This window comes from Hetaerina americana, unplaced genomic scaffold (assembly GCF_022747635.1).
Source record: "Hetaerina americana unplaced genomic scaffold, ioHetAmer1.1.p SCAF_12, whole genome shotgun sequence".
NCBI lineage: Eukaryota > Metazoa > Arthropoda > Insecta > Odonata > Calopterygidae > Hetaerina > Hetaerina americana.
The window spans coordinates 15835279-15848397 of record NW_027286292.1 but is presented as its reverse complement, the minus strand read 5'-3'; the positions used below and the strand labels follow the sequence as shown (position 1 = coordinate 15848397).

Genomic DNA, 13119 nt, shown 5'->3' with positions numbered 1-13119 from the left:
TGAAGATTTTTAGGCACTTATTACCTACACTGAAGATAATTCAATTTACACAAAACATAACTGCATTACCTTACACAGTGAAGTTGCAGGAGATACACTAGAGCTTTGTTTTCATCTGATATGTTTACTACCCTTAATCAATCAGGATACTAATGAGGTGACTAAAATGAAATTTATTTGCAGTTTAAAATCTATTTTCAAAATGGCCCCAACTATAGTCACTAAACTACAAATATATTAGTCCATTAATTTCTTAGCATCAGCATTTCATTTACACCTACAAAGTCATCACTTTATTCCACACTTAAATAAATAGGGTGAAAAATATATCAATTAAAAACTGGAGATATAACATTGACTCATTGATGAATGAGTAATACATTCATTGCAATATGTTTAAAAACCATCACTGTCACAGTAAATATGAGACAATAAAAATAGAAATAACTAAATGTTTTTTAAAGCATTGTTTCACTGAACTATGTACAATTTTTGAGTAGCTGACAGTAACAAATCAAAGATACACCAACATTTGTCATTTTTGCAATAGCAAAATAGTTTTCAACAAAATTGAAATATTAAATCTAGTCATCTCTTTAATTCAACCTTATAGAAACACAAAAATATGTGTTTATACTTGTATATATAGCTTGGTCATTAATACCAACTCCAGCCACTCAGAAGTACATATTTATATAATATTTATTTCTCCTGTAGGTAAAAAGGTTTATTAAATCATTACACACAAGCATTAAAGCTACCATGCTAATTGCATTCACAACAGTTTATGGAGTAGTATCATGATTTTAGTAAATTAAAATTATTACAATTACAAGTTTACACAGACCACAATGGATTACAGTAATAATAAGATAATTTCATATGATTTAGAATCAATAATAATAATTCTAGTACTGCACAGATTGTTGCAATTTACTCCATGTTGGATTGATTTCAGTTTTTAATTACCAACTGAAAATTGTAAATAATATATGCAATAAATTCTATTGCTAAATATAAAATACACAGCCCATTCTCTCAATAAAATTAAAACCTGTACTATAATAACCTACACAGAAGAGGAGACATCACTTGCACTGTGTTTCTGTTTATTTGCATTGCTCTTAGAACTACTCCGGTTTGACCTGCAGTTGGATTCGTCCTCTTCACTCTCCTCATCTTCCTCTTCACTCTCGTCATCATCCTCGGCATCCTCATCACTCCGATCTTCAGAGACCTCACCTCGCCTTCTGCTGCCCTCACCACTGTCCACTCTCTCCTCATTGTCATCACCACTGTCACTCTTGTTCATGCCATCATTAGTGTCCTCAAAATTATCATCTTTTCTCCCTCTCTCATCCCCTCGGTGAAACAGGGGACTTCTGTCCTCATCTGTGTCTCCCTTGTTCACGAAATCTCCCTCTTCACTCTCCTCCTCTTCATCCTCCTCGTCCTCCTCCTCTTCCTCATCCTCCTCATCGTCATCATCATCCCCTCCTCTCCTGTGCTCCCCCCCCATACGCTCCCCATCACCTTTTCCCTCACCCCCATTTATGCTCCCCCCTGAGTCCTCATCTAGCACCATCCTACTGCCATGTATGTCCTCTGGGTCTGTTGCATCAAAGCCCTTCTCCTCCTCATCATAATTACGTGGCACCTTTGCTGAATCTTTACGTCTTGCCTCATCATCATCTCTATCCCTGCGTTCACGCCGCTTACGGTCTGCAGACTTCTCCTTCTCACGCTCCTTGTCCCTCCTCTCAAGTTCTCGACTCTTCTCCTTGCCTCGACGTTCTTTGTCTTTCCTATAATAGTAAACCATTAGCTGCTATAACAAGTCCACAGTTCTGTATGCCAAATTGATAACTCTTCAGTGGCTAAATTCTAATCCGAGTCCAAAAAGAAGTCCATGAAAACCCCTTTCAGTGCTGCATACATTTTGATGGATATACTCACAGCTCGGGTATCATTCACATTTTAAATAAATTTACATCTTATTTCTATTGTCTTTCCATAAGTTTTCAGAAATTGAATATCAGAATTTATATTGTCAACGTAATATTTTAAAATAAAATTCGATCTTACGCTATGATTTTATATAATAAAAAAACTATGTTTTATATTGAAAAAGTTGAAAAAACAGCTTATAAAAATGACTAGAAAACATTTGTGCTTCAAAATTCTCATATTATAGGAGAATTATAAAAGACAAACCATTTTATAACTATTTTCACAATTCTCAAAATACATCAATATTGCTGAGTGTAGAAAATTAAAGAGAAAAATAATTACCAATTGGATCATATTGGTGCTGACCAAAAATGAAACCTCCATTTATGCTTATGACAAAATTAATTAAACTCAGATTTTTTTCAAAGGGAGGAGTAAAAATTTTGCAGCAGCTGAGCATCCAAGTTTATCACTCCTTAAATATTTCTTCTCTTCAACAATATATTTAAAACCTACAGATTTACAGAACTCCTATTCTCTGTATCTCCAAGGTGCCCATCACTCTTGTACAAATTATGGGCCAAATCAATTTTTGTGAAAACATTTTCGATAACAAAAGGAAATCCTTTCAATTATGTAACTTCTGACATTCAACAAACTTGTTTATCATATCTGTAGGAGTAAAATGCAAAGCATACCATGGAGTCTTAGATAATCTTGAATTTGACATCATTATAATGGTGTCCATCTGGAAAATGCTCCAATAAATTGTGGCCTCAGTGTAGCATACTTCTTTGTGGCAACTCATTATTCATCAACGCAAGTATTGACGAGCTAACAGCAACAAGCATGGTTATCTTCATTTATAGGAATTAATTTAACACAAGGATGAAATAATTAGCAAACCGATGGGCGAGGTTTTGTTTAATCTAACAAACATGAATTTTGATGTTATTTAGAACCTATTTCTGGCAAACTTTTCCTAAACCATGGGATCCAGGAAGAATTAGTTGACCAATTAGAGCCAATATCCTCTTGCTGATTCCATTTGCAGTATAATTAAATGCAACATTTCACATTCTTTGAGCTGACTGGACACCATTTCATTGAACTTAACTGAGTTAATAATTTCTGATCAAATGACCAAAACGTATCAATGTACCAGTAGATTTCCTTCGCATATATAATCCAGATCTTGCTGATAAAAATAGTAATGCAACTGGTGTAGAGTTTGGTGAATATTCATGCCTGGGATCAGGAGTTACCAAACATCAAATTTAGTAAAGTATAGTAAAGTTAACATATTTCGTTGTAGCCAGAGTAAATATTATTGCATCTAACACAGCTTTCTTCACTATATTTGGTTATTTTTGATTTTTTCTTGGGATGATATTTTTCTTCTTCATTAGAATTAGAAAACATTTCCCTGTTACTTCAATGTGCAGGAAAGTAGATGTTATCATCACAACCCAAAAACTTGTAATTTTCACTAAAATAATTGCTCATTAAGAACACTTAGTGCAATACAAAATATAACCAAACATGCAACATACAGTTTCAAAAATGACAATAAAATGATGAGAGCTTTTAACCTCTGGCTAATATATAAAATGTAATTTTCATGCAGAGATTCAGAATCTAAATTGCAGCATTCTGTCAATGAAGAATGTCTCTAGTATTCAGATAACCACAGTAATCAACAACATGCACGATGGCTTAATGTGAGAGGGTAGAGCTTACCTAATAATTAACTCAATGCTGTATGAAATTCATTCATGTGTTTTCAAAAATATCATGCAGCTTCAGTGAAGCTAAGGGTGCCCAGAGGCATCTCATGAAATTTAATTTAGGACCCTAGCTGCAGTAGCACAGCGCTCTACCAGCTTGACTACCAGGAAACCTTATCAGAATATTCATATTACCGTACAATTATAGAATATTAAGCTCTCGATTACATGGATGCATGATAAATAAACAAAAAGATGAATAACCTAAATACACGGAAAATATTAAAAAATTTATTTAACAACTTATATGAGGCGTGATTGAGACTTTGTAGATATTTCTTTCACTTCATCCCTGTAAATTACATTGGAGCCAATTACATACACCTAACCTCTAGGTAGACGAAAACCGAAGATGGAATCGATCCTGCAACCTCTGGGTTGGCAGGCGAGGACATTACCCAACCACCACCAGAGCCAGAAAAATATGGTGATGATATAAACAGATCCAATTTGTATGAATCAAAACAGTTGACTGTGATTAGAAAAAAAAGGAACTCTTCTTTTTCATTACTTAATTCAATCGAGTTTTATAGCAAAGCACTGCACAATTTTTTCAGTTTTTCAACCATTGTCAAGAGGGTGGAATTATAGTTTTATAAGAACTATCAAAGAACCATGATCAAGTGAATAGCAGAATATGTTATCAGAAAGCTATAGATCATGTAGCCAGGAAAAATGAACGATTGACAAATGATGGAAATTGACTAAGGATTGCCGACACAAATTCAAATTTATCATAAAACAACATTTAAAATAATGCATTGTTGAAATTAAAGGACTTATTTCAGGCATATTAAAACTATATGTATAACCGCCATAAAGAAGTATAAGGAATTTTATGACTATTGATTATGAGAATGAGAAAAAAAATGAGAAACGATGATGTTTACGTAAGGCTAATACAAATATGGTTGAACGAAAATAAAAATTCTAATGACTAGTTATGTCTTTCCTTGGTTGCATAAAACCTCACCAGATTTCATTGGAAATTATGTTTCCACGATAGCTCAAGCGGTTAGAGCATTGGCAAGTCGAAAGACTTAACCGCATTCAATGGTCGGCTGGATAGGTTTAACAATGGGTACAATCTTGCATACAAGCCTGAGTGTCGAGAAAGTACAAGATTTTGACGTTGACAATGCAACTTGATGAGAGGTGTCAGAATTGAACAAACTTACTGAAGGCTATAGCCAAAAAGATGTTGTTATTGCAGATAGGACAGGATTATATTTTCATTTACTGCCAGAAAAATTTATCCCAGAGGGCAACAATGTCAGGGATGGTTGCTTAGCAAACAACAACTAACTGTCCTATTAACCATCTTAGTGTAGCGGGCTGATATATCGGCTTTTGTATCTTGAGCAAAAGGTGCAGCAGGCCGATATATATCAGGCGAAACCTAAGATATTGTTTAAATCGCTAAAACTTAATGAATTTCTATTGCATCTTGAGTAAAATTTCTTTTCCTATAAATATTACATCTCTGCTTTATATAACATGTTTTTTTAATATTAATTTTGAATACTTCTCGTGAAATACAAATGTTACTGTGAACTACTTTACATTGAACTATTTACATGCAGGTGAACTCATTCTAATAGAATACGTTTCTTTAGCTGAGTGACCTTTTCACTATGAAATCCTGCTGAAAAACGAATGTTTAATTCTGCCCACTCTTGAATGCTTTACAATGAATGTTTCGATACAAATTGCTACAACTTGGGGGATACAACGATAGTGAAAGCATTACTATGGAAACATATAGCTTTCCCATGCCTTTTGTCTTAAGTAATCATTTGGGCTCTATATAATTTGATGACATTGTATGCGTTTCTCTTTCTGATAGGGCCTGTTTCCTTTACAGCCTTGAGATGGGAAGTACATTGTAGATAGTTCGCGACGAATACTGTTCTCTTTTGGCTTTAAATGTCATTGCTGATTTTCCGCTGCGGGCATACGGTTTGAATCAAGTGCGATTACAAGAATATACGAATGATTTTATTTCATCATATATAAAGAATATAGTCCAATGACAATGATGACAAGGCGTCAACACTCGAAAAGCACCATTGAGTCTCTTAAGACGGAATACCTTGGAAAGACGGAGCGTTACACATTTCCTTGTATAGGTAGATCAAATGCTGGACTGGAGCAACTTCCACGTAAAAAAGAAAAGCATTGTATAGTTTGTCACGGAATAAATGGCCAAGAAAGAAAAAGGTCCCAAACAGTGTGCATAAAAAAGAGGTGGGCATTGGATTTGTTAGGTTAGCCATAGATGCTAAATGAATGACCCAACAACACTTGCAAGAAGAGACTTTTCTACAAAATGTAACTTAGCCGAGGCAAACTAATTTATGTAACTCAAAAGTAATTCTTTATTTTTTAATAATTTTCCTATGTCTTTATGGTAATTTTGCTAGGTAAAAATAGTTTTTTCATAGGAAAATGTTACAAAAAATGTATTAAAATTGTTTCTTAAATTAACTTTTATTGCTAAAAAAGTTCCTGATTAGTACACTAAAAAATTACAATTATTTTGTGAGACTATGTAAAATTCATTAATAAATGTTACCATTCAGTAACTATGCAAAAAAAATTGCAAATGTATATCATTAAAAATGGCATTTTCCCCATCAGATGATACATTTGATCAAATTACCCTTTGCTATTACTGCTGGATAAACATAACACTAAGAGGGTTAATCACTAATGCAGATAGGAGCTTCAGCCAATATTGGTTGGTAAATCAAAGAGTCCCAGGGGCATCTTAGTTCAAAAATGTAAAAATATTGCCCAATAGATAAACAGCTAATTCCAAAACATGAATGACCTTAGCATTATTTAAGCATGAGCTAAGATAGGGAAAATTCTGCTGTATATCGATCAGTGTCCAGCCTTTCCACCAAATGTACACATGAGGAATGTAGAGCTAAAACATTTTCCGGAAATCGGACTAGTGAGCTCCAAACACTGGATTTAGGTAGAATTCACTCATTAAAGGTGTATTGTGTATGTAAAAACCATAAACACAGCAATCAAACCGAAGGTCGGTTTGGTAGGTGATGGTAGAGTTAACCCAGAACTAAGCCCAACGGCGTGTGGAATGCATACATCAGGGTAGGGGGGCCAGTTCCTTTCTCTGTGCCTGTTATGGTTTCCCAGGAATATCTGGTACCCGAAAAATCACATAGCTCAGGTGGAGCTGCAGGCACCTAGAGAGGCTTGTTTGAGAATCCAACCAAAATTGAAACAGTAGTCAGAAGTCCAATGCTCTACCCCTGGACTACCACAACCCCCACACACATATAAATAATTACCTTTAGAAGATGGGATTTTACTACGAGGGTCATCCGGAAAGTAGTACCCGTTCGTGCCGCATGAAGTGCTGACGACGCGAGTAGCCGCTGGACGAGGTCAGATAGCTTCAGTGGCTTGTCTGCCTTCTCTGAGCCAAGTTGCGTGACGCTAGCATTGCCTGTGTTGTTTCTGTGATTGTTTACAATGCTTAAAAAAATTGAGAACGCCGCCAGTTGTGAAGTGAGGGCAGTGATTAAATTCCTCAATGCAAGAAACGTTCGCCCATGTGATATTCATCGCCAATTAAAGGAGGTGTATGGAGACAATGTAATGGACGAGTCGTCTGTTCGGCGGTGGTGTCGCAACTTCAACATGGGGAGGGGGAACACACACGACGATGAGCGTTCGGGGAGACCGTCTGTCATTACAGACCAACTGGTGAGCTCAGTTGACGAATTCGTGAGGAACGATCGGCGCGTCACAATTGATGACATCTGTGAGCATTTTCCCAATGTTTCTCGAACAATTGTTCATGAAATTGTTAAACACCATCTGCATTATGCAAAAATTTGTGCAAGATGGGTCCCTCGCGTATCTCAATGAGCTGGCGGCGAAGGACTATGCAGCAGGAATACAGAAACTTGTCACACGTTATGACAAATGCCTTAATTTGCTTGGAGATTATGTTGAGAAGTAGTTTAAAGTATCCTCTTTCAAATAAAATTTTTTATGTTTGTTAATATTTACTTTTGTGTCTTTATTTCACGAACGGGTACTACTTTCCGGATGACCCTCGTAGATGATACAATAGACAATAACTTCAGTAATCACCCATGCAAAAGTGAAAAGTTTCACATTCTTGCTATTTTGTTTTTTTGGCATTTTTAGGAATAATTTGCAGTAACATTTATGAGGAAGGAATTTGGCTGAAAATTTTCAACACAGTAGGGTTACTTACACCTGATAAAAGGAATGTGTGAAAATAAGTGTAAATTTGCATGCAGCCTAAGCATTACAGCAAATCATCACCAATCCATACTTCCATTTAATCTGCCCACACATGTACAGCAATTGGCTAATTAAGAGGTTATAAGAAGAACTGTATACTCAACCAAAATATCATCCTTGAACGTTTCTGTGAATATAGTGGCAAATAATAAGAATATTCCAATCAATTGTTAGGATGGGCAGTTAGGGATAGGGTTAAGGATGTGTTTTCAATTATTACACATACTTTTCAACATAAACTTGGAGAAAATGAGACATGAGAAGAACAGGACATAGAAATAAAGGTTGGCAGAGAACTCATGAAATTGGCTGGTTTTTCGGATAATCAAGCTATTGTTAGCAAGATAAATGACTTGTATTGTATTAGACTTGCATTCAATAATGAGCCCATTACAAAGTCAAAGTGAATTAAGGAATGAAAATCAATGTCAAAATAGAATGGTAAAACTAGAGAAAGAGGAGCTGTTTCCCCATCTTGGAACATAAGAAGAATTGCATTATGCAAAGAAGCTTTCTCAAAGAGGAAATTAATGGCAAGAACAAGAGGAAATTACGAAAATACTATTTAAAACTACACATGACGGAACCAGGCTTTGTACGACGAGGGACATGGTTATGGTTATAGAAACAAGATGATAAGAACAGATTGGAGGATTTTGAAATGTGGGAGAGGAGAAAAGGATGAAAAAGGTGAAATGCACAGAAAGAAAAACAACAGAGAAAGAACTAAGCTAATGTCAGGAAGAGATGGGATTGTCCGCAGATACCCAAAGGAGGCAGGAAAGGTTCATGCAGATTATTTTGATTGATGATGGGATGTCAAAGACTGTGAAAGAGAGGCAACATTTAGGCAAGTGAAGAGGTGGTAAAAAAAAGGATAGGCATGTTTAAGAAATTCACGGAGGCAGGAAGTAAGTGCAATTAAAGAAGTTTATTGTAGCGTCGGGTATCAGTTTGCTCTGTTAGGATAGGTAACAAAATTTGTTGTTCAGTCGTTATCCATCTAAAACCTACCTTCAGTGGTTGCAGGATACCAATAATAATAAATAAATATAGATTCATTAAAGATGCATACACAATGTTTTAGTTAATGATATAAGCTTGGCCAGCTACCATGGATAACTAAGGTAACAATATACTGTCATTGGCACATTGGGCATAAGTAATACATTATGATAAATCATTCTACACCCAGTGCTGCTGCCAAGTTCATCAAGGAAAGAGATTCCAATGCTAACTATCTTAATTACCCTCCTTCAGGTTTTAGAAATATCCTTACCAGAACTAAAGAAGTAAAGCATGTTACTCTAATAATATTAAGATTTCAAAATATTCAAGCTGTTCACTTATCTCATCTACATTAATACCTGGTTCGAAAAATAATATGCACATTTCCGGTCTAATCCAACAAAATATTCAACTTTTTATATCAAGAAGCATAAACTCAAGTAAACAGGTAACTAGTGTAAATTATTACCTATTTAAATTAACCAAATATTGCAAGCTTCTGCCATCTTAAATAATACAAAAGCTCACAATACAATCTGGACTTTTGTAGTGCCAAATGCCTTTTGTATTTCAATAAAGGCTCAGCACATTTCCAATAACTGCACTGTACTGGTCCTTGGACAGGGAATGCTATGTAGAATTGATTCAATAAATAAAAGTTGCAAAAAGTTAGCATGTCTTCCATAAATCATCAGATGCTAATGTTCGCATTATATAAACTGCAGCCTTTTGGCATTAATCAAGCATATAGCTGAAGTTAATTGATCGAAAGTTCTATATACTCCACACACACATCCAAGGCCACCCATTTTTAAGCAACATGCAACTTTCCCCTCCAATGTACTACAACCTTGACGTGGTGGAATGGCTTGTACGTTCAGATTACCCCTAGAGCTGTGCTGGTGGGAGCAATGATAAGCAGCGTCTGTTCCTCAGTGAGGAAGCTACAAAGGCTTGGAATGATAGAACAATGTTGAGGACAGGAAAATTAAATAATATCAAGGGAGAGATGGAAAGAGGAAATATAGATATTTTAGGTTTCTGCGAGGTGAGATGGAAGGATAGCAGGAATTACTGGAGTGATAGTTAAAGAATAATATACATCGGTGGGGACGAGAACCAATGAGGGGTTTCCATAATGTTGAATAAAGAGGTAGGAGGAAGCGTAGCCAACATAAAAAAAGAGATAGAATATTACTAGTACAGATTAAAGCAGAACCGACGAACTAGGTCATTGTTCAGGTATACATACCACCCAGCAATCATAAGGAGGAAGAAGTTGATAGGATATATGATCAGTTAGAGGAAAATATCTCGTGTGTTCCTGCAGGGAAACATTTGATAGTGATGGGGGATTGGAATGCGATGGTAGTGTGGGAAGTAGGATTGGAATGTGAAGGAAGAGATGCTGATGAGGTGGGGGTTTAGGCACAAGGAATGACTGCGAGGAGTAAGTAATTGAGTTCTGCAGGAGTCAGGGGTTAGTCATCACCAACAAATGGTTTAGACACCACAAAAGGCGTAGGCACACATGGAATAAGCCAAGTGACTCATTAAAGTATCAGTTAGATTATATTATGGTTAGGAACAGATTCAGGAACAGTGTGATCAATTCACACAGCTTCCTAGGAGTGGATGCAGACTTTGACCAAAATTAAGTTTTTATGAAGTGTAGCTTCCAATTCAAAGAGATATGGCAGGGGCGATAGATTAGGAAATGGAATAGAGAAGCATTAAAATGATTGACAAGAAAGAAGTATCAGCAGGAGGTAGAGAAAATCATGGATGACAGTAAAGAGCTGAGTACTATCGATGAAAAATAGGAATGTATCAAGAAAGGGATATTGAAAGCCGCAAAGACACTACAGGAACCATTCCTGGGAAAAGGGCAAGGAAACCATGGATCACGGATGAAATGATTACAAAGATAAATGAGAAAAGAAAATGGAATAATAGAAGCACCTAGTTAGGCAAAAGGAAGTACAAAGAGTTAATTGTTAAATTGAGACAGGCAACAAATAAAGCAAACGAAGCAAGGTGGAGGATGCTGCACGAGGATAGGAAGGGTGAAATCAGTGCACTATACATCAAGGTTAAATCACTATCCGTAAGTAAGTAGGGAAGATCTGTGCTAACATTTACAGATAAGTTAGGAAACATAATAGTTGACACAAAAAAGATCCAAGAGAGATGGAAGGAATATATAAAAGAATTGTACGTCATAGAACTTAGGCCAACGAGGATAGAAAATAGGGCAAATGATTACTTAGTGGATGATCATTTTGGGTTAAGGAAGAGGAGAGGCATGGGCGATGCCATTTCAGTAATAAGATCACTAATAGAGAGGAATACAGAATACAATCAGGACGTACTTGCCTGTTTCGTAAAATTCAAAAAAAGCATTTGATTAGATTGGGGGAAATTAATGGGTATATTGCAGATAATGGGAATAGATTGGAAGGATAGGAGGCTAATCTGCAACCTTTATATGCCTCAGATTGCTCAGGTGCAATGGGGAATGGAGAGCCTGGATAGGCAGGGTTAGGAAGAGGTGTAAGGTAGGATTTCCCATTATCACCGTAGCTGTTCAACCTGTATGCAGAGGAAATAATCAAAGAGGCATGGGAAGAACTGGAGGTAGGAATGAAAGTGGGCGGGGAATTCGTAAAATCAGTTAGGTTTGCTGATGACCAAGCTCTATGCTGTCAGTGCACCAAGGGGTTACAAGGATTGCTGAGTGAATTGGAAATTCAGTGTGATAGATATGGGATGAGAATCAATATAAATAAAACAAAGGTTATGAGATTTTCAAGAAAGAAAACAGTTAAGCTAAACATTAAAATTTAAGGGGAAAAAATAGAGAAAAATAGAGCAGGTAGAACAGTTTACGTATCTTGGAAGTGTTTTCGACCAACACGGTCAAGAATTGCACTAGGCAAATAAGCTTTCACAAGGAGGATGGAGTTGATGACAGGGACTTGGAGGAAGGATGTTAGGAAGACCCTCGTCAAAACTTTGATATGGAGCGTAGTTATGTACGGTGTGGAAACATGGTCACTGAAGCAGGAGGTTAGACGTAGATAGAAGTAGATTGGAGGTTTTTGAAATTATGGATTGGGAAAGAATGGAGAAGGTGAAATGGACCGAAAGGAAAATAAATGAGGAAGGATGAATAGATGAAAAGCATATTGATCAACAGTGGGATGTTGAAGAATATAATAGGGTGGAAAATGCTAGACAAACGAGGAAATGGCTGGAACAGGATAGGGATGTTGGATGGGATAAAGGGAGGAAGGAAGTACACAGAGATGAAGAGGGACCTGACATAGAGTAGGTAGCTGGATTGTGTTTTGTTAGGAGGTACAAAATATTTATTTGGTAGCTGGGTCCATCCAAAACCTACATTACAGTAGATTACTATAAAAATAAAATGAAACTCCTTTCTTTCAATGATTATCTCATTCGCCTCCTATCATAACTGGTTTGCATATAAATTGATGAGGCATAATAACTACAGGCAATAGACTAGCAGTAATTAAAGTTGCGATTTTGTTTCAGAAGAGAAAAGAAGGAATGTGGATCAAGGATATAATTCAAGTATCTCACTCAAGACAATTGTAAAAGTTAATAAAAGACCTAACACAACATGCAACTGTAAATGCAGAAATAATGGTCTGGACCTCTGATTAAATATCATTTTGAATTGTCCACAAAAATTTTCCTTCAATTAGCTTGGATAGTTGAAGCCCTATTGCGATACACAATTCTTCAGCCTCATAACCATGATTCCATGATAATGATTTCTATCCAATGAGAAAGATACTCTTAAAAGATATTTGAAATAGATAACTCTTTAAATATTAATTTACTTCTGAATAAATAATGAGTTCCAAGAACTTTGCATTGCACTAAAAATAAATGCTTTACCACTTTGAACAGCTAATGACTTTTAAATAAATTTTAGAAAAAAATGGCTCCGTATCTTTTTAATGATCACATACTGATCCTTAAGTTCTCAAAGAATACTTATTGATGAGCAAGGACCTAGCTACATTGACACACTAGT

General features: G+C 36.0%; 1 protein-coding gene across 2 annotated transcripts in view; it reads right to left on the bottom strand.

The window, feature by feature from the left end:
• Positions 1-452: 452 nt before the first annotated feature.
• Positions 453-13119, bottom strand: part of LOC139685708 (micronuclear linker histone polyprotein-like) — a 30363-nt gene continuing 17696 nt past the window's right edge. For both annotated transcript variants that reach the window (XM_071582726.1, XM_071582725.1), the window contains exon 12: positions 453-1805. In XM_071582726.1, coding sequence (XP_071438827.1) covers positions 1070-1805 — 736 coding nt within the window. In that variant the 3' untranslated portion in view covers positions 453-1069. The remainder of the gene's footprint in view (positions 1806-13119) is intronic.